The sequence below is a fragment of the Drosophila subobscura genome, chromosome U, assembly GCF_008121235.1.
Source record: "Drosophila subobscura isolate 14011-0131.10 chromosome U, UCBerk_Dsub_1.0, whole genome shotgun sequence".
Lineage (NCBI taxonomy): Eukaryota > Metazoa > Arthropoda > Insecta > Diptera > Drosophilidae > Drosophila > Drosophila subobscura.
Window position 1 is genome coordinate 23,972,170 of NC_048534.1, and position 22,203 is coordinate 23,994,372.

The following is a 22,203-nucleotide window of genomic DNA, read 5'->3' on the forward strand; positions in this document are numbered from 1 at the left end:
TCAAGTTAATGCCATTACAAATCCCTAACTTATCAACTCGCAATTGCAATTAAACATTTATGGCCACGGTTTATCAGCCCAAAAGTGATTACCTAAAAACACAAATTAGCTCAGGGACGAGTCGCTCCCCTGGAAACACAAAAAAAGGGAAAAGAAAAACACTTGTGCCTAAGTAAAAGTGAATAATTGAGTGGCTGGCTGGCCACAAACTAATCACCAAAAACACAAATAAAACAGAGGAAAACCTCTCCGAATGTGGGTGGGCAAGGTACAGATCAGCGATGAGTGGACCCTTGAGTAGGTGCGAGAACAGACAGGCGAGGGCGCGGCACTCGAGGGGCACTTCAAAAGCATTTCGCTGGCTGGTGTGAGACACTGATACCCGTGCCCAGGATGCTGTGCAAATACTCACAGAGTGTGCCACAATATCCTCAAAGGTGTGCGAAATGCGCGGCTTGACCAGCGCATTGTGTTCCACCGCACTGTTTGCCCTGCTCTGGCCCTGTCGGTTATTTATATGGCCGATACTTATCTGCCGCTTGGCTGTTGACCATTGACTGGGCCACAAACCCACAACCAGTAAGGTTTCGTGGGTTCTTGGTTCTCGTTGCTCTGTTCTTGGGTTCTTGGTTCTTGTGTTATCGCGTCGGACAGGCGTTGTCATATTTTGTCTAACAGCTCAAATTACGATTTAGTTTCAAGTGCTCGAACAAGGTGGATGGACAAGACAAGAACCTTAACAGCAAACAGCAACAGCAACACAGATATCAGATAGCCGAACAAGTAGTAAAACAAATATCAATAATCGACGGGTAATTTGTGCGTGTCTTGTTCGAGTTGATTATTCGAATTTATTTACAGTTTAATGGGGAATTTGGTAATGCTCTACACCTACATACATCCTTCGATTAGTTCCCATTTATCATCAACCTATCCTTGAGTTTACTTTCACTTGATGTTCCATATCTCGTCTATTCGGGGAAGCCTTTCTATCTATTCAGTCAACAAAAGTCAGAGACAAAGTCACATCGTTTGTAATTGCATACCAAAAAGGAAAGCAAAAGAAAAACTTCTGTTGGAAATATTTGAAATACTTTCGATTGGTATTTATTCAGATGCTATTCGCTCCAGTTGCTGTGTAATTGGATACGACAATTCAGGTGAATGTGAGTGTATCTACGACACAGTGTGGGGTACAGAGTACACAGCACTCCTCCTGCTAATAAGACACATGTTTTGTGGATTGGAGATAGTAGTCCACCACGGTGGACGTTCAACGATGAACGATAGCCATTGAATGAGTGAGTGAGTGGCAAATGATAGGCCCCTCTTGTCTTGCTCTATGCGTGAGACTGTCAATCACTGCACCGTGGAGCCAATTGCAAAATCACTCGCACAGAGATAGTTGGGGGCGATGATTGTCATCGTGGCAACTCGAGCTTGCCTCTCTATCCCCATCCGTATCTATTCTATTTCGGGTTGACTGACATGACAGGCAACAAGCTGATTAGGATTACTCGCCCGCTCGAGTGCTGTCTCAAAAGTCACTTCTAATCTGAATCTCTCTCTCTGCTTCTCTCCCTCGCGCAGGCTCTAACGGCGACGACTACGATCCGAGTGTTGTGCGCCATCATCACCATCATCATCACCATCATCTGGATCTCAGCACGCGGGCTCCGGCCTTTGGTCCACTGCCGGATCACACGCAGCTACCCGCAGAGGACTTTCCCAGTCGCCATCACCTGCCGCAGACGCCTGGCGCCTCCTCGGCAGCCGCCTCGCCGCCGCTGGAGCAGCAGCAGCAGCAGCAGCACCTGCAGCAGCATCACCCCCTAGATCAGCATCTGCAGCAGCAGCAGCATCACCACCAGCTACAGCAGCAGCGGCAGCAGCCACCGCCTCCGACGTTGCCGCTGGCTGGCGTTGCCTCCTCCAGCATGGAGCACTTCTTCAACGATAAGGCCCAGGCGGAGCAGCTCCTGCAGGAGTGGGCCCGCCGGCGTGAACCTGTCTGTGATCTGGATATCCGTGATACTGGCGTCTACGCCAAGACGCATCTGCAGCGTGGCACACGCTACGGGCCCTTCCCCGTCACACTCTGCCATCAGCCCAACGATCCTCAGCTGGCATGGAAGGTGAGTCGAGCGCCCCATTCAGATATTTTTTTAGCCTTAAAAATGAAGACAAAATGTATTTTCAACTGTCGCAAAACTCTGAGAAAATATTCCCAAAATGCAAAGCAAATTCTCTGCCATTTTCCACCCAACAAAAATGCATTAATTTCCACCACAAAAATGTCCTTTGCCCGACATCCCCAGCCACGAATTCTGCACGGACCTTAAGCCTTTCACATGTGCCCGCATTTTGGGCATTCTCAAATTTCCGCATTTTCATCATTCTTTTCCGGCGGATATTTAATCCCATCAGAGCCCATTTTTATGTGCGAAAATTGCACAAAAAATTGCAACCGAAATGAATATCTCCGCGTACGTTTTTTGGGTGCTTTTCCATAGAAAATCAAACGATTGGAAAAAGATTTGATTAGCAGAGCGGCGGGACTGGGACTGGGCCTAGAGCTGGGGTATCAATTGTCAGTCAAATGCGCTTAATCCCTGGCCAGAGCTAATTTGGCCTCCTTGTGGGACTGGGACTGGGACGCGACGAGGCATGCAACCAGGACGAAAATCCACAAAGTGTACCCCTAAATGAGGCTTAAGTTGAGGCCGGCTGATGATTCCAATTAGGCACCACGAGTCCCTGGGCTGTGCCTGTGCCTGTGCCCTGAGTCCTCACGATGTACGGAAACCCTTCGATTGATTGTCAGTCAGTCAGTCAACTGACACTTTTGCGCCCCTGATTCCCTCTCCGCTCTGTGTCTCTATATCTGTGTCCCCTGACAGACAATCCAATCAAATTATCGCGCCTAGTCCTGTTGACAATTTGTAGCCGAAAAAGGGATCTACCTTCAGTCTGTCTGTCTGTCATTCAGGTATTTGCCACTCGAGCCACTGGAAATTGCAAAAATTAACCAAAAACCGAAATGGAATTGTACGTTTCTCGATCTGGTCCCTTCCCTTCGAGCAGCCTTTTATTTCTGGATGATCCTCAAATCAAGCGCACTTTTCCCGTTCACATTTCCGTTTTGACAGATACATTGGCCGTGTCTCTCTCTGTCTGCTACCGTTTCCATGCCTGATCCTCTATCCTCACAGATCTCTGGCAATTCGAAGCCAGTTCTGCTGTGCTTCTGATCTGTGCGGTGTGTGAACCCAACACTCTGAGATTATCTCTGGCGCGTAAATATTTTTCTTGCCCATTGACTGTGTCATGTTTTGCTGCCTCTCCGCTCCTCTCCTCGTAGGCTGCTGCTGCGGCCTCCTTGTTAATAAAGTTATGAATAGGCAGCGAGGACATGTGTGATGCCTGTCCGGGGGATTATAGCCGAACAAAAACACACGGCAAACTGTGTGCGTGGAACCCCAGAGCAATTGTCAGCAGTTTGCACTGCGAAATAATCATTGGCATACTCTTGGTCTGGTTATGGATCCTTCTATATATAAATATATCCTCCTGTGAGTCTGCTGATGATTGCATCTCTTTTTTTAGTGACTGTCTCGTGTTGCAGTTTCCGTTGCTGCTGGACATGTGAGTTTGGCCCAAAGATTGTACGAGATTTATCGTGTCTTGAGACGATCTCACATGTCCGATTTGTATCTCTCTCTGGATTAAAGCAGCTGTTCAAGAACTGTTTATGTTAACCTGTGATGAGTGTTTGATAGAGATACAGATTAGTGGAGGAAGATGCATTGACAGTATGGGAATGATGCGGTGTAGAGCCACAAATGAGAACGGCTGAGAGAGAAAAAGGGGCTTTAAAGATCGTTGGGATTCGATTGATTCAAATGCTGAAAGATTCTTCCCTTTAAACTGCATTCCAAATCATCTTTTCCCCTCCTAAACCACGCGCTCTCTGTATTTAATCCTCCTAGCTCCTCCTTCCTCCCATAATTTCCATCCTGAAAGTATCTCCCATGCCATTTCATGCCCAACATATCGCGCAACCCTTCCTACCAATTACATATATTTATTTTTATTGCAACTATAACTTCTGTCCCTTCTGCAACATCAAACGCAGACGCTGGGCAACCTACTTGTTTGAGGAACCTCTCTTGAGGTCTGCCCCGCTGCCACAGCCACAGCCACACCCACACCCACTCCCTTTTTTGCATCACTGCATCTCCTTCAAATATAAAGTTTATTTCTATATTATTTGTTGTTGTTGTTGCTGGTGGAATATACATATATATTCCCTGCACATGCCACGGGGCAAGGGGCCTCTTGAAACGTTGTTAACTTAATTTTTGGAGCGTGCAGCACATATGGAAGTATGGCAGGAGGCTCTCTTGCTGCTCTCTCGTAAATACACACACTCCAGACTCACCCACTCAACGTGGCACACACACACACACGTACACGTATACATATACCACTTAATAATAAACTGTAAAATGCCGTTTTTCCAAATGACTTGATAGACAAGAGGCTGACGGCGGCGGCTGCGGCTGCGACGACGACGGTGGCTGTGGCTGTGGCTGCAGCGGCGGTGGCGGCGGCTTCAACGTTGCGCATACGCAAAGTCATTCAGTCAACAGCAATTGTGGTTTTTCGGTTTGATTTGCATACTCTGTCTGGGGAAGGCATACCGATTTTGTATGGGTGTTTAGACATGAATTAAAGGCGAGCGAAAAGGGCAGTTATTGCTGATTGGAATTTGCAGATGAATCGATATGGCCAGCAAATTGATTTGAATCTGTTCTTAAGTATTGAAATGTTTCAAAATTATACAGAACATAAATCACAGCTAGTGTGCCACCAAAACTGAAATGTTTCTAAGAATTCGGTGGAACCAAATCTATTCAACTTTTAAATCAATTTTCCGAAAGTTCATTTGATAACAGCAAATACAAATAAATATTTAACAGCAGCATATTTATTCTAGAAATTCCCCCTCCCGCGCTTAAATGCTCTCACTTAGTGTATTTCCACCTTCGACTTTCAAGCCCTGAATTTTCTGCTTGTTCGATTTCGGATTTGATTTTCCTGTGTGTGTGTGTGTGTGTGTTTGTGGTGTGGTTTCTGTTGTTATTGTTCCGCCCCCCGAACTTTTGGCGTCACAACGTCTAAGGCAGTTTGCCCATTGGCAGCCGAGCCGCCGCCGCCGCCGCCGCCGCCATCGAGTCGCAGTTAACGATTTGCTTAAATTATGCGTATTTTAGCTGCTGCCTTTTAGCTGCCTTTTTTTGCGCTGCTGCAGTTGGCGCCGCCGCTGCTTTTATTTTGTATACAAAAACCGTCGGCGGTTTTTTTGCTGTTTTGTTATGCTGCTGCAGTTCCCCCCGACCCCTCTCTTGCTGTGCAGTAATTGACCTTGATGTTGTGGGCAGACTTGAGGGCGGCAAAAGGCAGCGGCAAAGTCGTTGAAGACGTCTTGCTGCGTTTTGCTTTATGTGTGGATAATGTGCATAATGGGTCGTTAAAGATGGTTAAGTTATGAGTGGCACTAAAAGGGGGGGCTGACATGCAGTAAAAAAGATGGAATAAGGGAATAGTTTTGTATTTTTGTAATGAATTTCTTAAAGTCTCCTTTTGAATGTTTATATACATGCACTTCCAGGGCGCATTTTATGAAATAGAGGAAATTCAAATTCAGCTAAGAACTTGCAGTTATTAATTAACAAAGAAAAATATGTTTCATAAAGTTGCAAACATTTTTCATGGTTATTTAAAAAACTGTCCACAAAACACTCGCAGCGTACATTCTACATGCTAATATCTACATTTCATGCGGTATAACAGCTGAATTTGGTTCGTGTCTTAGCTTAGCAAAGACACTTCGTGATAAATAGCACAGTTTACTCTGCTACCAGCATAGATGGCGGCACTGCCGCTAAACACAGTTTTGATTAACTTTAGAAAAAATCATAAAAGATTACAAAAAAAAACATAAAAAACTATAAATTAATGTGAACTAAAAAATCGTTCTTTTTATGCAGGCCCATGCTGGACCCAACTTTAATGGCTGGCTCGAGCCCACATCGGAAGTGTCGACGTTGCTGAAGAAAATTCGCTCCGTGAAGGACAACGAGTGCATCGAAGAGGCTAATCTACACAATTACATAATTGGCAGCTGTGTGAGTACCAACACAACTGCATTGGCCACGTGCCTGCAGGCGCACTCATTTTTGGGACCATTTTTTACAATTATTAAATGCATTTTTTTATGTCTCCCCTTTCACCCGCTCGAGCAGTTGTGGTACGAAACGAATCGTTATATCAATGCAGGCAGTGAAATGGTAGTGGATGGCCGTCCCAAGACACCGTACCAGATCAATGACAACTTCATGGCCGGCGGCGGGGTCCTGGCGGCAGCAGCAGCCGCCGCAGCAGCAGCAGCAGCGGCAGCAGTCGCCTCGGGAGCCACCAGCGGTGGGGGGAGTTCATTACCTAGCGACGATCGGAGCGATCGAGATAATGGTGAGTGCTGCTACTGTATCACTATACAGAGCCCCTGAATGCGATGCTGGTGTGTCCAATAAGTAGCTGTGTGTGTGGTGGTGCGAAGGGCAATTAACAGAAATGTTGGTCTGTGGCACGAGCGATGGCAGATCCTGCAATCTGATCCCTCGAACAGCAGCACCCGACGACAGCTTATGAGGGTGCACACACACACAGCCTTCCAGCTTCCCTATTTTTCCACCCCTATTATAGCACCCTTGCCGTGTGCTCTCTGCGCATGCGCCCATGCAATCTGAGGCAACCGCACATGTTTTCATTTGTTATTAAAATGTTTGATAATTTCATTAGAGATCCATCATCAAACAAAAGGCAGTAAAGATGATGTTAGCGATACGCAATGCGCGTCAAAATGGCACACGCTCAATTTAAGCCTAATCCCGGGCCTCGACACTGCCACATCCCGTGCAACCCATGGAATCACATGGCCTCCCCTGGGTTCCTTTTTTTCGAGGCGTGTTTGATTATAAACATGTGGGATTTATGGCTATGGCTCATTTGGCTATGTGCCTTCTCCGCTGTCTGGCCTTTGTTCGCACTCTTTTCCCTGCTTATCGGACATTTAAATCTCACGAGAAATTCTGTTGCCATTGCAGGAGTCAGCTTAAAATTTGAATATTTAATGAATTTAATGGACATTTCCATATGCCTCTTGTTCCGTGGGCTTATCTGGCTGGATCATAGTTTGAACATTTTTTCAATTTAACTGAAACTCAGTCTCAGTCCTCTGTCAGGGACTAAGTCACAGTCCTGTCAAAACCACTCGCCCGAACCCTAAACAGAGCTTCCACCTCACTCCCTGCTCTCGGCTGCCTGCTTTTCCCCGACGGACACCTGTGCATCGGGCTGCAGGACTCCGACTCGACTCCCCGTTTGACTCTACTTTTTTTTAACGTATTTTCGGACAAGTTTTCTCTGGGCTCACGGTTTGCTGAGCAGCGGCAGGGAAACTCATGCCAGAAGACAAGGTCCTTGAGCCCACCAGATGGGTGTAGTCGAGGCCCAAGGATAAGTTACAGCGAGCGAACGTTGCGATCGTTGTGCCGCACGGGGGTGGCACGGCGACACGGCGACACGGCAAGAGGTGGCAAAGGAGCGATCGCAGGCGGAGGAGTGTGGTTGAAACTGTAGCAAAAGATCGCGCTGGTAGGGAGTTTCTTTTTCCATCTACTTTCGACCGTTACATTTTCAGTTTTTGGAATATTTAATGAAGGTTCTGTCGACTATGGGAATTTTCAGGCGGGAAAATGCAAATGTTGTGGGGAGGAGTGGGATGGGCATTTGTAGAGGGAAGTAAAAGTAACGCAAAGCATGGGAAAGACATGAAAATATATTTGCCAGAGTTCTAGAAAAAGTTCTGGGAAGAACTTGGGAACTAAATTATATTTAAAGTACTCTTTGAAGCACTCGAAATCTATTTTTTCCGTCACATTTGATCGATAAAAAAGCTATCTATAGAGCTCTCCATACAATGATCTTGTTTATAGTTCCGAAAGTTATTTATATTGTAAGTTCATGCCCACAAAACCTTTATAAACGATCAAGGACTTCCGTAAATAATACACCTCATAAATCAAATCAATCTGGAGACTTAAATTCAATGAAAACTTTTGCCTTTTCATTTCCTTGACGCTTCAAAGCACAGAAACCATTCCCCAAAGAAACACATTGCCACCAACCAACCCACAAACATGTCAACTCTGACCAAACCTTGACTTCCCCTCCGTCCCAAACGCAGAACCAAAAACCATTCCCCAAAAACAAAATAAATGTATCTAAAGACAATTTTGAGATGGCTTTCGGCTTAAGTTGCGGCAAGTCTTCAATCGAGCAATCAAACAATGAAACCAACTACACAAACTATGGACAGCAGGCGTCACATTTAGATACATTCGTGTGGGGATATCTGGTGGCAGAACACACGCCAGAGAGTACACCGAAACCAAGCCCATAAACGAAATCTTAACTAACTCCGAGAGAGACACAAATGGTAGGCACGGGGGACACAGATACATAGACTCGTACTCCGATTGACACATTGTCGCCAGCGAAGCTGATGGATGATTAATGAGCCGACAACAACGGAGAACTGAAATCGAAAATTGAAATCAAACGAAGAAAAAAATGTGGAAAAAATCAAAACTCCGCCATGTCTCGTGTCGCGTCTTCGGCTAAATGATCATCGTGTGTCAATTTGGGCATCATTAGGAGGAGTGCTACTTTTTTTATAGCCAAACACACACCACTGAGGGGCACAGACCTAACCCTTTTTTTTACGGGCTGTTGCTTTTTTGTTGCTGCCAAATCGATTAGCAGGCGGATCTAACTTTTGATTTTGCAGCAGCAACAGCAACAACATTGAGCCATGAGCAAGTTGTAAGGTGTAAATAATTCAATCAATCATTTGTCAACAGTTTTGGCTTCCGTTTAACTAGGAACACGCCCCTCCTCCACCGAGCCCCGAGCACCGAGCCGCTGTTCAAACTTCATTTCAGGGTCAGCCGGTGGCACTTGGCAACCAGGCAGCCAGCCAGCCAGCCAGCCAGCTACTGGCAGCTTCTGTGATATGTAATTGGCATGTCAAAGAGTTTTACTCCCTGCCCCAAACACCCATGCCAAGCGATGCTTCATCTGTTTCCTCTTTTATTCCGCATCCTGATTTGCCCAGACTTAAAACCTGAAGCAGCAACCCGACAATAGATCCATTGAATTGTCAGCCGTGTTGGGCGAGTAAATCAATCTGTCCGCTTGGAGAGCGACAGCAGCTGTTTGAGGAGAGTGATAGATAGATTTGGGGAGAGAGAGAGAGAGGCAGAGATCTGGTGAAAGGCGTGAAAGGATTGCACGAGGGGGCAGGGCAATTGTTAAATGATAAGGAATTAATGATGAGAGCTGAAAGGATAGAGACGTGGAGGTGGGTTCAGGCAGCTAAATAAAGCGAGGAAATTTGATAAATTGAAGCAAAATTCTGGGATTAAGTGGGGGAAAGGTGGCAAAGAAATTAAAACCAAAAGGTGTGCGGTTAAAATTCTCTACAAATGCCAAGGGATCAATGTGTGAGGGAAGTCTTTCATTAATTTCTTCATACGATTAAGGAGTATTTCTAGAACCTTTTAGTTCCGAAAACAAATATTTAAAACATTCTCAATTCGATTGAAGAAAATTCTCAGAACTCTTAGAATGAATTGGCCACTTTTGTCTAGGCTCTAATAAAAGTCTCTTTGCCCAGTTTTCCTCAATTTTGCATAATATTCCCAAAAGAAACTTTTCCCAAGAACGAACCCTTCCAGCGCCTAGACAGAGCACCATCTGCCATCGGAGCTACTCCTACTCCGTCCCACCCCCTAGCTCCCTACTACTATCCCACGCTACCCACCCAACAAGAAGAACCGCCATAAGGTGGGCCAGCTCTAAGTTCAAGTGCAGGGCCACAAGGAACTGCTCCTCAGTACGTGGGAATCTTCTAACGACTCCGGCGGTGCCCTCTTTGACCATATTGCACACGCTGAAAAGTTAACTTTTGACCCAAACAGCAATTACACCAAAGCCAGAGCATATATATTCATCATGTTGGGCAAGGGTAGGGGGTGGCAACAGCAACACTCACCCCCGGGGGACAACTGTAGGGGGGTGGGAGTGTGGGCTGCCTTGAGAGGCAACACCTGTGCACCGTGCACCGTGCAACGAGCGAAAGTTGTTCATGTTTCGTGTGGGCAAGGAAGGTGCTATATGACTTTTGAAACGAAATCAGTCCAACGGAACCGATCCGAGAGAAGCGACTAAGGGGGTGCACCGGTGACCCTTTGGATGTGTTTGCATGCATAATCTTTGGTCATCGCCATCATCCCTTAGCTCTTGCTGCTCTTACTCTGTCACCTGGTGGTAGTCCGAGTGCCCAGTCCAGAGGCCACCCCATGAACTCCTCTACTCCTCAACCTTTAATAGTCATTTCCCCTTGGAATTGTCATCGTGTGTCGGCCTGCCGTCAGGAGTTGGCCAAGTTAGTAGCTCTTTTGGTGGTACGTGGAGGGGTGATTTAGCTCTTTGCCTTGGCCTGCCCTTAGACCTTACCTTACCTTACTCCTATTTACCTCGCATTCGGGACAATTATCTATTCAACGTCAAGCTATGCGAGTGCTATATATGAGTGCACACACGATTTGGTCTCTCTCTCTCTCTCCATCTCTGTCTCTGTCTCTGCTACCAATTTTGTGTTAAGTGTTTGCGTGTTTGCCCTGGTATATGTGGCTAGGAGAGGGTGGGAGGGTTGGTCATATGTCAGTGCGTTCGTTCATCGGGCAGCAGGTCCTTCCGCAGATTGTTAGCGGGCAAACAAAACATTAGCTCGTCGGCATTATGCTCCTGCAGCGACACACTTGTTCCTCAAACGCGAAACCGAACGGTTGTGTCAAGTGCTGACCCCCCATAAAAAAAGCAACTAAAAGTGAAGGATCCTAGAAATATAAATCACAAAGAATACACGGAACTAAAGAAGATCTTGTGTGAGTGTTCGAGTGATGTGTGTGCTGCAGATTTACATATAAGAATTCTGTGATTTATTCATCAAATTTCTCTTTCTTCTCTGCTCCCTCAGGTTCCCTTTACAGTGGTGACGAATTCTCCAAAGATAAGAAAAACTCATCGCTAATCAGTCAAGGCGATATTGACTTCACAGACGACGAAAACGGTTTCGACATACGCTGTGAGGTCTGTGATAAAGTCTATCCGGATTTAGAACGGTGAGTGATCAAAGTACACCCCCTGCCATTGCCATTGCCACTGCCCCTCCCCTAGAGATCTCCCACCGATCACCCACTCCCCGCTGATTCGCAATCTTTGCTGCCTTTTTTTGTGGGAGAGAATGTCTGCATCTCTGCAAATTGCTTTGGCATTTACCAGCAGCCACAGCAGCCAAAGCAGCATCGGCAATAATCTAAATCAAATTTTTGAAACCCCAGAAACCGCCGCCAAAAAACAAGCCACCAATTAGCTTCCAACTTACCCCAAAAAAAGAATTATGGGTGCGCAGCGAACAACCAAATAAAGAGCCGCTCATAAAATCTAAGTAGAATGAGAAACAAACATTTAGAAAAAAACGAAAAAGAAAAAACTGTGCAAAGTATTCCCCAAATGTTGCTAAATGCTTTGCTCTGCTCTCTGTGATCTACTGTTTGCCGCCTAATGCAGTGGCCAGTGCTTTGGCGGCGGGGAGATCTTAATTAAAACTTGATGGCGATAAATAGTGCGGCCAATAAAAGTGCCATTAAAGAGCGACTCGAATCTGGCCTGGACCTGGACGGACTCTCTGAATCGAAAGTGAGAGTGCACACTCGGCAGGCAGGCTTTTGGGCTAATCAAACGGAATGAAATGAATTGAAATGGTCTTGGTCTTGATTTGTGCCTGGCTCGCTTTTCGGGTTCGGTTTTGGTTTTGGTTTGATTTTGGCTTGGCCCGTTTCATGATTGGTTTTTTATGGACCCAAATGTGCAATCTGTAGGTGTTAACTGAAGTTTAATGCCTGCATTTGGCTCGTTCGTACGGGTTTTTCTCATTTCTAGGCGGCTTAACTTTTTTGTGTTTGTTGCTATTTTTGCTCGTTTTTTGGTAGCTTTTATTTGTGGTTTAGGAACAGATAAATAACGACTAACATACTTTTGCATTAAGGTGCAGGCTTTTCTAGATGCTTAAAGATTAGGAGATAAGAAGAGTACAGTAATATTGCAGAAGCCAGAACTGCAGCAACAGAAAATAAGCAAAAAGTTTCGCTCTGCATAGAAATTGTGAAATTGCGTCGCAAGCAGGTAGCGGACGTGAACGTGACCCTTTTGCGAAGCTCAGAGAGAGAGAGAGAGAGAGAGAGAGTCAATCAGGCGCTTCTCTTTACATGTTTGTTGTTATTGCAGATATTGCGCAGGTAGCGGGCGTGAACGAGACCCTTCGCGAAGCTCAGAGAGTGCATCAGATCAGGCGTCTCTCTTTGCTTGATTGTTGTTGTTGTAGATATTATGCAGGTAGCTGGCGTAAACGGGACCCGCAGACGGAGCTTCGCTGCTCTCAGAGAGCGAACCGTGCGTAAAGATTAGAGATGACACTATTAGCATGTCTCTGCCGTGTGACTACTACAAAAACATACAAAAATAATAGAATATCATAAATTAATCGCAAATTAGAGTAGACGTCGGAGTAGGTCTCATCCCTAAACTGTAGTTCATCACTTGAGTGGCCTGATCATCGCCATTAGTGTATAATCATCTGCCCATTTAGTGGCTCTGCGACAACCAGCACTTCCCGTACAAGTACTTAATGCAAAAGTTTTGTTTCAATATTTACAAATGCTTTGCGTTGTAATAAATAAATGAACAACAACAACTACAGAAACAAGAACAGCAACAACAACAAACCAGAGCAACACGCAAATGACATTTCTATGGCACACAAACACACATGGGAGTGAATGTATTATCTGTTTGTATATATCAGTAGATATATAGATAGATAGTCCTATGAATGTATATTTAAGTTGAAGTGCTAAAAGCGAGCTTTGATTTGGGTTTTGGTACTCACAGTGAGATAGCAATGGAAAACTTGCATTTACTTGTACCAGTTTTTTCCCTCGCCAGTGAGCAGAGTGGGTGGGAGAGTGTATTCCCCTGCTATATGTGTGATTTATTGAATTTTACATGAGGAGAGCGGGAGAGAGAAGAGACCCGCTGCCCGTCCCGAATGATGGAAAGGAAGCTATGCCCGCAATGTCTGCGTGTCCACGCTCGCCCCAGCCTTTTGGCCGATTTATCTGATGTCGAACATGCACACAGTCTCCCTCTCTTCACTCCTGCACCTCCCTGTGCTCTGCGCTACTCTCTCTTCTGGTCTCCACCTATTGTTGTAACGCAAACAAACGCCCACACTTCAAGTGCAGGCAGGCAGGCAGGACTGGGATTGAGCGAGGGTTTTGGGATGGCAATGGGACTGTCGACTGCCAACTGCGGACTGTCCTGACTATATCGTCAACTCTTCCATGACGATTACAAAAAAAAACAGAATAAAGGTAAAATAAAGAAAAACGAAATTGTTGCCGCCTCTTGTCGACATCGCTCCACCCACACACACACACACACACACCTACACACACGCCTCATGCGATAAGGATCGCTCTGTAAAGCTCTGCAAGGACACACAGTCGTCCGTCCCTTCATTGGCCACAGCTGCTACTGTGGCCCGAGCCCCAGATCTCTTATCATCTCGAAGCATATTAAATATTGAACATCATTTGACTAATTGACGCCCGTGGAGTCGCGGGGGGCGTACTCCCAGTTGGACAACAAACAAAGGCGCCTCGGGGCGTGTGAAATGCCGCACATGACTCTGATTGAGAACGGCGATTGGGAAGCAGCCAGCAAGCAGTTCTCAAAGCAAAGCCAGAGCCCCCAAAATGTCACAATGCTAATTTCATTTGCTGATGACAGTTAGTCAGATAAGAAAGCACAGACAAGAGACTGACTAAAGGAATGCCAAAGCCCACACACTTCTCCTCCCTGCCCTTACCATCCCCATTTCCTTTTAGTCTAATTTTATGTATTAATTTTTGTGTTTTACTTTGATTGCAGCTTGGACGATCATCTGGTGGGCGCCCATCATTTCAAGCAGGACGAATTCCCTTGCAAACTCTGCTCCCAGCGCTTCAGCCATCGTCCTTTGTTGATCAAACACGAGGCAATATCGCACAATAATATACGGAAATATTCCTGCGAGAATTGTAGCAAGGTAAGTGAGAGAAATAAACCTCTATAAATTAGGGAGAACTAAAGCTAGAAATGGAAGCCAGCTTGAGATAATCAGTGGACAATTCTAACAACTGTAGAGATCAAAGATCACAGATATCCAAAGCTATTGTTTGAAGATAGATCACATTCAATTGCTGGAGATATCTGCCCGTATACTCGTAGCTACTGGGATCGGCCACCTTCGGTCTTCGGTCTTCAGTCGTTTGGTGTTCGGTCATCTTGAGGCTCATGCCAATACGATATCGGCCAGTCATTAATTATTGTATCAGCTCTGGGGCTGTTGGTGGCTGGAAAACATAAAAAGACTTTTGATTTCTAGCAGATCAATAGCCGGAGGCGCTTCAACGACTGCCGCCGTCGCTTTGCCGCTAACTTGGCTTTTAAGTAACCGTTTGGAGAGTGTCCAACTCCCCTCCCTGCCCTTCCCTCCCGCTCTCAGCTTGTCCCTTGTACAGCCGCACGCGCTGGCACGGCTTACTTGCAATACGAAATCAGGGCGTGTACTCATCCAAAACACTTAAGAGACCTCTCCATGGTAATGAAGAAACTTTGTTAACCCCCCACTCCAGTCCAACGACTGTCCGATCCCTCCGATCTCCGATCTTCGATCTACATAGAAATTGTAGCTGTAGCTGAAGCTGAAGCTCTTTTTATTGTGTTCATCTTCGTTGGCTGCATTTGAATGCCAAAGCGAAATTAAAGGGCCCGGTACTCGAGTCGGAGCCATCCATCTATCCAGCCAGCCAGCCAGCCATCCGTCCAATCATCCAACCATCCATCCATCCATCGAACGATTCGTTTCATGCGTCGCACTTCGTCATTGTCATCGACGACGCAGACGACGACTCTGCTGCTGGCTTCGACATCTTCCAAAGATGTTTTAATGGCATGTTGATTACAATCTTGTGGTCGCATTGCTCAGCCATAGAAACAGAGATTCAGCTTCAGCTACAGCTACAGCCTCAGATTGGGGCTTTTTCTTTTGGCTTTTCCCTTTTTTCCATTTCCAAATCGAACGGTATTTCAATCGCTGTCCCCCCTCCTCCACGCGGAGGGGCTTTACTGTTAGTTTACTTAGCGCTCTGTAATTGTTTCGGTGGCATGTAAGTAGCACGCATTGTGGTAGGGTACTCCTTTCCCTTGGATAGCTGTACTCCTACTCCTACATGGACATAAACGGGAGCCACTCGGCCTTAAACAAATGATGATCGATCTTTACGGGAAAGGGCATACCACGGTACTTTCGCTGGGCTTCCAAATCCAAGACACTCTCTTCGGCCATCGTCTGACAGGCGGCCCACCAAGCGACCAAAACCAAAAACCAAAACGGGGTCTCTGCAGCTGTCAGCTTTGTTTGTTTTAAGCAGCAAGCTTAAAGCGTTTCAAAAGGGATTTGCCATGGATCTACAAGGTTTTGTTGTCGGGCTTAGGCTCAAAAGACCCTCGCTAGCCCCCAGTGATGAGGCACAGTTGAGCTGTGACTCGGTGTTTGAAGAGGGCCATGGGTAATGGTTTCCCGAAATGTATTGTAGGAAGTTGTTAGACATAGACCTGAATGGGGAATTGTGTTACTATCCTGAAGTTTAGGGCAAATATTTAATATTGCTAGAGATTTATTTACTATCAGAAGTTATCTGTAAATACTCCAAATATCCGGAAAAATCTCATAATTCCTCTCCTCTTCTACCCAGAGAAACCTATTCCAGCATAAACATATCGCTGCTATGAAAATATCTTCCAAGTTTAGCATAGCCATAAAATTGCACGAGGTCCCTGGGTCACTTCTTCATTTCTTATTCAACAAAAATTCATCTTCAGGCATTAATTAATTCCAGGCTTCCTATATAGCCCAACCTTTTGCCAAAAGGTAGACTCTATCCAGTAGTCGTAACTCCATTAGGCTACCAGAGTGATCCCATCTTCAGGCATTATCCCACTGGCAACGCCCTAACTGACCCCACGTACGTTAACCAAGAGCTGGTTGTACTGCGCACTCCGTACTCTGCATCCCGCACACCGCACCCCGCACCCGAGACGAGACAATCGCATTCCACAAGAGTAACAGCAACAACAACAACAACAGTCACCGCCGCCTAGTCTCTGCTCTCTCTCCTCTTGCGACTCTCTTGAGTGCGAGTGCTGCTTCTCCTGCGACCCACCCCGGTTGCTTCGTTTGCTGCTGCTGCTCTGCCCGAATGCCAAAACACCTACACCTATCTCCCACCAGGCGCTGCCCGCCCGCCTGCCTGCCTGCTTCGACTGCTTTTCATCTCTCGGTTGTGGCTCTTGTTTGAGAGCTCTCTGTGGCCTGTAACACCAGCGTCGTCGTTGTAGTTGTAATCGTCGTCGTTTCTGTCGTTGTTGTCGTTGTCTTTGCTGTGGCGTTTTTCGCCTTTTTGGAGAGTAGTTGAATCTAATCCATTTGATGTAGTTATAGCACGAGCTATTCTTGTATGTCGCCGCAGCAGCAGCAGCTTCAGCTTCAGCCTCTCTTTGACCCTCTCTCTCCCTCATCCGCTCTACCGTTGCCTTTTGTGTAGCTCAGTGCCCCGTTCCGTTCCATTCCCTTCTCGCTCTCTTCCAGTTGGAGTCTCATAACCATAGACAAAAAAGGCTGCGCTGCCTCGATCATCGTTTGATATGAATTCGTAGCGCATTATGACAGCATGATTAGGCATAACAGTTTCGTAAAAAGGCAGCTCCAGAGCGCGGGTGGAGGCGGCTGCTGACCGAAATCAAGTTTGAAGTGGGTACAAAAAATATATAAAACTGGATGCCTGTGCCTTCCCGCTTCTCTGCTTCCCCGCATCCTCTTCTTTGGCCCGATCTGTCATTGCGTTTTGCCCCCTGCCCCTCAACATTCAACCAACATCCAGCAATGTAAAATACTTGCTTGGGTTTGAATATTTTTGGCCATAATCTAGGGCTGGTGGAAAAGTCACGGATTTGTGGGTGCGTGTGTGTCACAGGAGCAGCAAGTTGTCACTTTTTGTAATATTTATTGGAGGGACATTTTACCTTTCCTCTTAAAAATGTTTCAAATTCATTCCTGCCTGCCAAAACAACATCGTCTTTAGAGCTTTAAATATGGTAATAGTGTTCCAATTCCATTTACCAACACTGGCCGTGTCTTCAAAGTAGAGCTTTCATTCCAGATATAGCTTCTACACTTGCATTAAATCACAGTTTTCATTATTCATACACACCGACAACTACTTCGAACTCTCCAACACTTCACCGCTCTCCCAAAAACTTAACCAACACTGCACAGTCACGTGGCCACAGCATACTCCGTTTTCTCTCCATCCCTGTTGCCCATTCGCTAGGCGCTTCAGGGGCTTAGATGGGCTCGACCTGGCCGGGCAATGACAATTGTAGCAATTGATGTTAATAATTGACGAAGGTGTTTGGCTGCTGCTGCCGCTGCTGCTGCTGCTGGCAGTGGGTGGATTGTGCTCTGCTTACCTTTGCGTAATCTCAGAGAGCGTCGTCGTCGTCGTCAGGGCATTGTCTAGGCACACAGCACACATCGAGATCCGTTTAGCCAGCAGCAGGCAAGACCCAGGCACCAGAGCCAGACCCGAACAGATGATTGATTAATTTCAGTTTCATTTCATTTGATTTCATTTCATTTGGAATGAAACTGGAACCAGATCAATGCTGATCAGTAGTCAAAACGCTTCACTGGCAGAAACAATTGCGCCTTTCCAGCTTTGAGAGTAGCCAAGGCATTACCATAACCCCAGACCATAGCCCATAGCCCATTCCCAACACCAACCAATCATTGTCTCGGATCTGATCTGATCGTTTCTTTCTCTCTCTCTCGCTTTTTGCAGGTATTCTGTGACCCATCGAATCTACAGCGGCATATTCGCGCCTACCACGTCGGCGCTCGCTGTCATCCGTGTCCGGAGTGCGGCAAGACATTTGGCACCTCGTCGGGGTTGAAGCAGCACCAGCACATCCACTCCTCGGTGAAGCCCTTCGCCTGCGAGGTGTGCTTCAAGGCGTACACGCAGTTCTCGAACCTGTGCCGGCACAAGCGGATGCACGCCACCTGTCGCATGCAGATCAAGTGCTCCAAGTGCAACCAGAGCTTCAGCACCGTCACCTCGCTCTCGAAGCACAAGAAGTTCTGCGACTCCACGGGCTCGTACCGCAACCAGCAACCTTTGGGGCGCCACCAGCATCCGCTGAACGCCACCTCCACCTCCGGTCAGTCCGGTCAGGGGCCAACGGGCGACTCTCAGGGCGAATCGGGATCATCTGCTGCTGCCGCTGCGGCTGCCGCTGCCGCCATGACAACGCCACCAAATCCCTTCCTCATGTTCCGCCCAGGACCGCCGTTCTTCCCAGGATTTCCGCCTTACGGGCTGCCTGGGATCTTCCCCTCGAGTCCGCTGAGGGCTGCCAACTTCCCGCTCTTCTTTCCGAAGCCACCGATGGACATGGGACACGGCATGCCGCCCATGAGCTCGCCCAATGCCGCCGCCGCCGCTGCCTTCCGCCATCATCCCTTCGCGCTGGAACTGGAGCGGCAGCAGGGCGGAGAGTCGCCGCATCAGGAGCATCATCAGGCGAAGGCCGAACGCGGCTCCACACCCGAAGAGAAGAAGCTCAAGTCGGAGCCACTGCTGCAGGTGTCCGAAGAGGATGACGACGAGGAGGACCTGCAGTCCAGAGATATGAGAATGGAGCCAGAAGAATCGAAAAAGCAACTCAAGTCGGAGGAGCGGCTGGAGCTCAAGCGGGAGAGCTCCCCCGATCAGCAGCAGGCAGAGGATGATAGGGTAAGTCCAAGCAAAGAGAATCCTCCTAAATTGAAGACTAATCTTCCCTCTTTTGTTGCAGAAATCCATTGACATCATCAGCACGCCACCGCCCACGGACTCTACGACGACGGAGAAGCCCACCTCGGAGCTGCCGCTCGATCTGTCCATTTGCCGCAAGCGTTTCCCCTCGTACCGCAGTCAGTCGCCTGGCTCGCCGCTCATGTTTCTGCCCGACGAGGATGCCGATGCCGATGCCGATGCAGAGCCACCGACGAAGCAGAGCCGAAAGAGCCACAGCTCCGGCGAGTCCTCCACCTCGCGGCAGTCCTACAAAGGCAGCAGTCCCACGCCCAGTGCCTCGCCGGGACCCACACCCTCGCCATCACCGCCCACGAGTGCGGGCGGGGAGATGAGCAGCATGTCGGAGGGAGCGGTGGCAGCGGCACAGGCGGCGGCAGTGGCCGCTGGAGCGGCTGAGGCTGCCACAGCGGCGGCCATGGCCTGTCCGCGGCCTCTGCATCCGCTGCTGCTGGAGGAGATCTACCGATCGCGGGCCCTGGCCGGACTCTCACAGCGCACGTTTCCTTTTTTATGCCCAACGGGCGGACGGCCAAATATTGAGGCGATGCTGACAGCAGGAGCAGCCAACGGCAACAAGGGCTGCTCGACACCCTCGACCAGGCCGCTTCCGCCCGTGAACTTCCGCGAGGCACTGCGCTACGCCACCAGTGCCAGTGGCCGCTCCCCGAGCGCCCTCAAGACCAAGGACCGCTACACCTGCAAGTTCTGCGGCAAGGTGTTCCCCCGCTCCGCCAACCTCACGCGCCACCTGCGCACCCACACCGGCGAGCAGCCGTACTCCTGCAAGTACTGCGACCGTGCCTTCAGCATCTCCTCGAACCTGCAGCGCCACGTCCGCAACATCCACAACAAGGAGCGGCCCTTCCGCTGCGAGCTGTGCGATCGCTGCTTTGGCCAGCAAACGAATCTCGATCGACACGTGAAGAAGCACGAGGCGGATGCCAATGGCACGGGCGGTGGCTTCGGCGACTTCCGGGATTCCCCCAGTTCCGCGGAAGCCGAGCGGGACGAGTACTTCGATGAGATTCGCACGTTCATGAATCGCGTTTATACGCCGAACAGTTTGGGCGGTGCCGATGGCGACACGGAGGAGTATGCAGGCAGCGATGATCAGTTGTCCGTGTCCACGCGTCAGTCTGTCAATCTGGACAAGGATAGCAGCAACAACAACACCAGCAACAGCAACAACAATAACAACAACAACAGCAACACGAAGGCCATAGCAGTGAGCACTTGAAGTGGAGGAGCAGTGGAGGAGCAGTCCAAGTTGTTGAATTGTTAGGGCATTGAAAAAACTTACTTTAAACTCTTACTTAAGCGTGCCTCCGAGAGGGAATCTAAACTTTAAGCAACACAAAACCACTTAACCATGTCAAATGTTTGAAAAGAAGGAGGGAGAAACTATTCGTTAGCTATGCAATCAATGGAAAAGACGGTGAAGCATACAGTATAAAGGTATAGAGTACGGACAGCTGATATTACGGATTAAAAAGGGAAAGCCTCATGTTTCAGTCAAACTTTATACTAAATCATAAATAAATATGTGTACGATCGATCTATCACCTACTAAAACCACCTTTAAATGTAGCTAATTGCCCCTTTGTACATACAATACTACATAGACACTATCTTCATACTATACAATGGAAGATCCTAACTTGATCTTAACTAATTGATCTTTACGAACATTTTGATTGTGTATACAAATATATTTCGCTGTAAGTTTAACATATTTATAGAGCTAATTAATGCAATTCTCAAGCAACAACAAAACATCCAAAACACACACAAAAACAAAATCAATTTTATAACATTTACTTAACGTTTAACTATATATTATTATTATTATTATATTGAATATGTATATGGAAAAACCCAGGAAAGATCGTTATGAAAAATGAAAAAAATCAATAAATGAAACAATCACATCAAAGAATAATTTCTTTCATTTGGAACATGCCCAAAAATTACACAACTCAAATCAGAGTTTATTTTCTTAACCTTTAATTTCCCCATGAATATCTTCATTTATGTCTTGCCCGAAAAACCACACAAACCGAACACACTTTGTGGGCATAATAAAGCCATTGAAAAAGGTTGGTCCATCTGCACTCAATTACCGCATAAAAGAAGACTTTATACACCCATCAATCCTGGCCCGAGCCCCAGCCCCAGCCCCAGCCAAACATAATTTGTGAACGCATTTGCCTATAAAACGACTTGCCATATTATTAATCATTGGCGCAGAGCTGGAGCAAGCAAGCGGCAAAAAAACAGCAGAAGTAAAAAACGAAACCCGAAACTTATAGCTTTTTAATATACCCAAAGTCAAGGCATCCAGCCAGTCAGTCAGTCAGCTATCCATCTGGGTAACCAACCCAAGTCATCCATCGAACCATCCATCTCCGCTTCGTACTGTATCTGTTTCTGTGTATCTGTATCTGGCTGTGTTTTTTGTTGGTTGATCTGAATGCAAAGGCGTGATCGGCAAACGCGAGTTAATTACCCTTCCGGTTTAGAGTGTGTTACGCCTTCGGCGAAATGCGGTTAAAACTATGAGATCTATCCATGAATACTTTTCATTTTTGTTGTTTTTGTTACTTTTGCCTCTTCGTTTCTTTGATTTTTTGGCTGCTTTTGTTTGGTCTTTTGTCTTGAACTGAAATTTAAATTGTATTAGCCGGGGCAGCGCTTGGACATTGGCATCAATCATTTTTTGCCAACTCTTTTTTTCTCGGGCAACCTGTGCGCACATAACCATCGACCATCGACCGTCGACCGTCGACCGTCGACCGTTACTCGTGCAGCACACAAAAGATCTTTGGAATATGAATATCTGCGGTTCGGTCACTTTCGATTATGCGAAATACATTTTGGGCAGTCAGTCGGTAGCCAAAATAATAATCTTCGGCCCGGCCACACAATTGCGAGTCTCCCCCCAACGGACCAACGGACTCGGGCGGGCGCGTGGTTTGGCCCTGACCACAGCCAA

General features: G+C 47.2%; 1 protein-coding gene across 3 annotated transcripts in view; it reads left to right on the forward strand.

The window, feature by feature from the left end:
* Positions 1 to 20,777, forward strand: part of LOC117901206 (transcription factor hamlet) — a 32,932-nt gene extending 12,155 nt beyond the window's left edge. Inside the window, exons 2-8 of one of the 3 annotated variants that reach the window (XM_034811860.1) lie at positions 1,591 to 2,135; positions 6,054 to 6,191; positions 6,309 to 6,534; positions 11,168 to 11,312; positions 14,182 to 14,338; positions 18,195 to 19,148; positions 19,210 to 20,777. In XM_034811860.1, the coding sequence (XP_034667751.1) occupies positions 1,591 to 2,135; positions 6,054 to 6,191; positions 6,309 to 6,534; positions 11,168 to 11,312; positions 14,182 to 14,338; positions 18,195 to 19,148; positions 19,210 to 20,448 (3,404 nt within the window). In that variant the 3' untranslated portion in view covers positions 20,449 to 20,777. Of the gene's footprint in view, positions 1 to 1,590; positions 2,136 to 6,053; positions 6,192 to 6,308; positions 6,535 to 11,057; positions 11,076 to 11,167; positions 11,313 to 14,181; positions 14,339 to 18,194; positions 19,149 to 19,209 lie in introns of those variants that run through there. The other 2 variants (XM_034811861.1, XM_034811862.1) reach the window with 2 other exon arrangements.
* Positions 20,778 to 22,203: the final 1,426 nt, after the last annotated feature.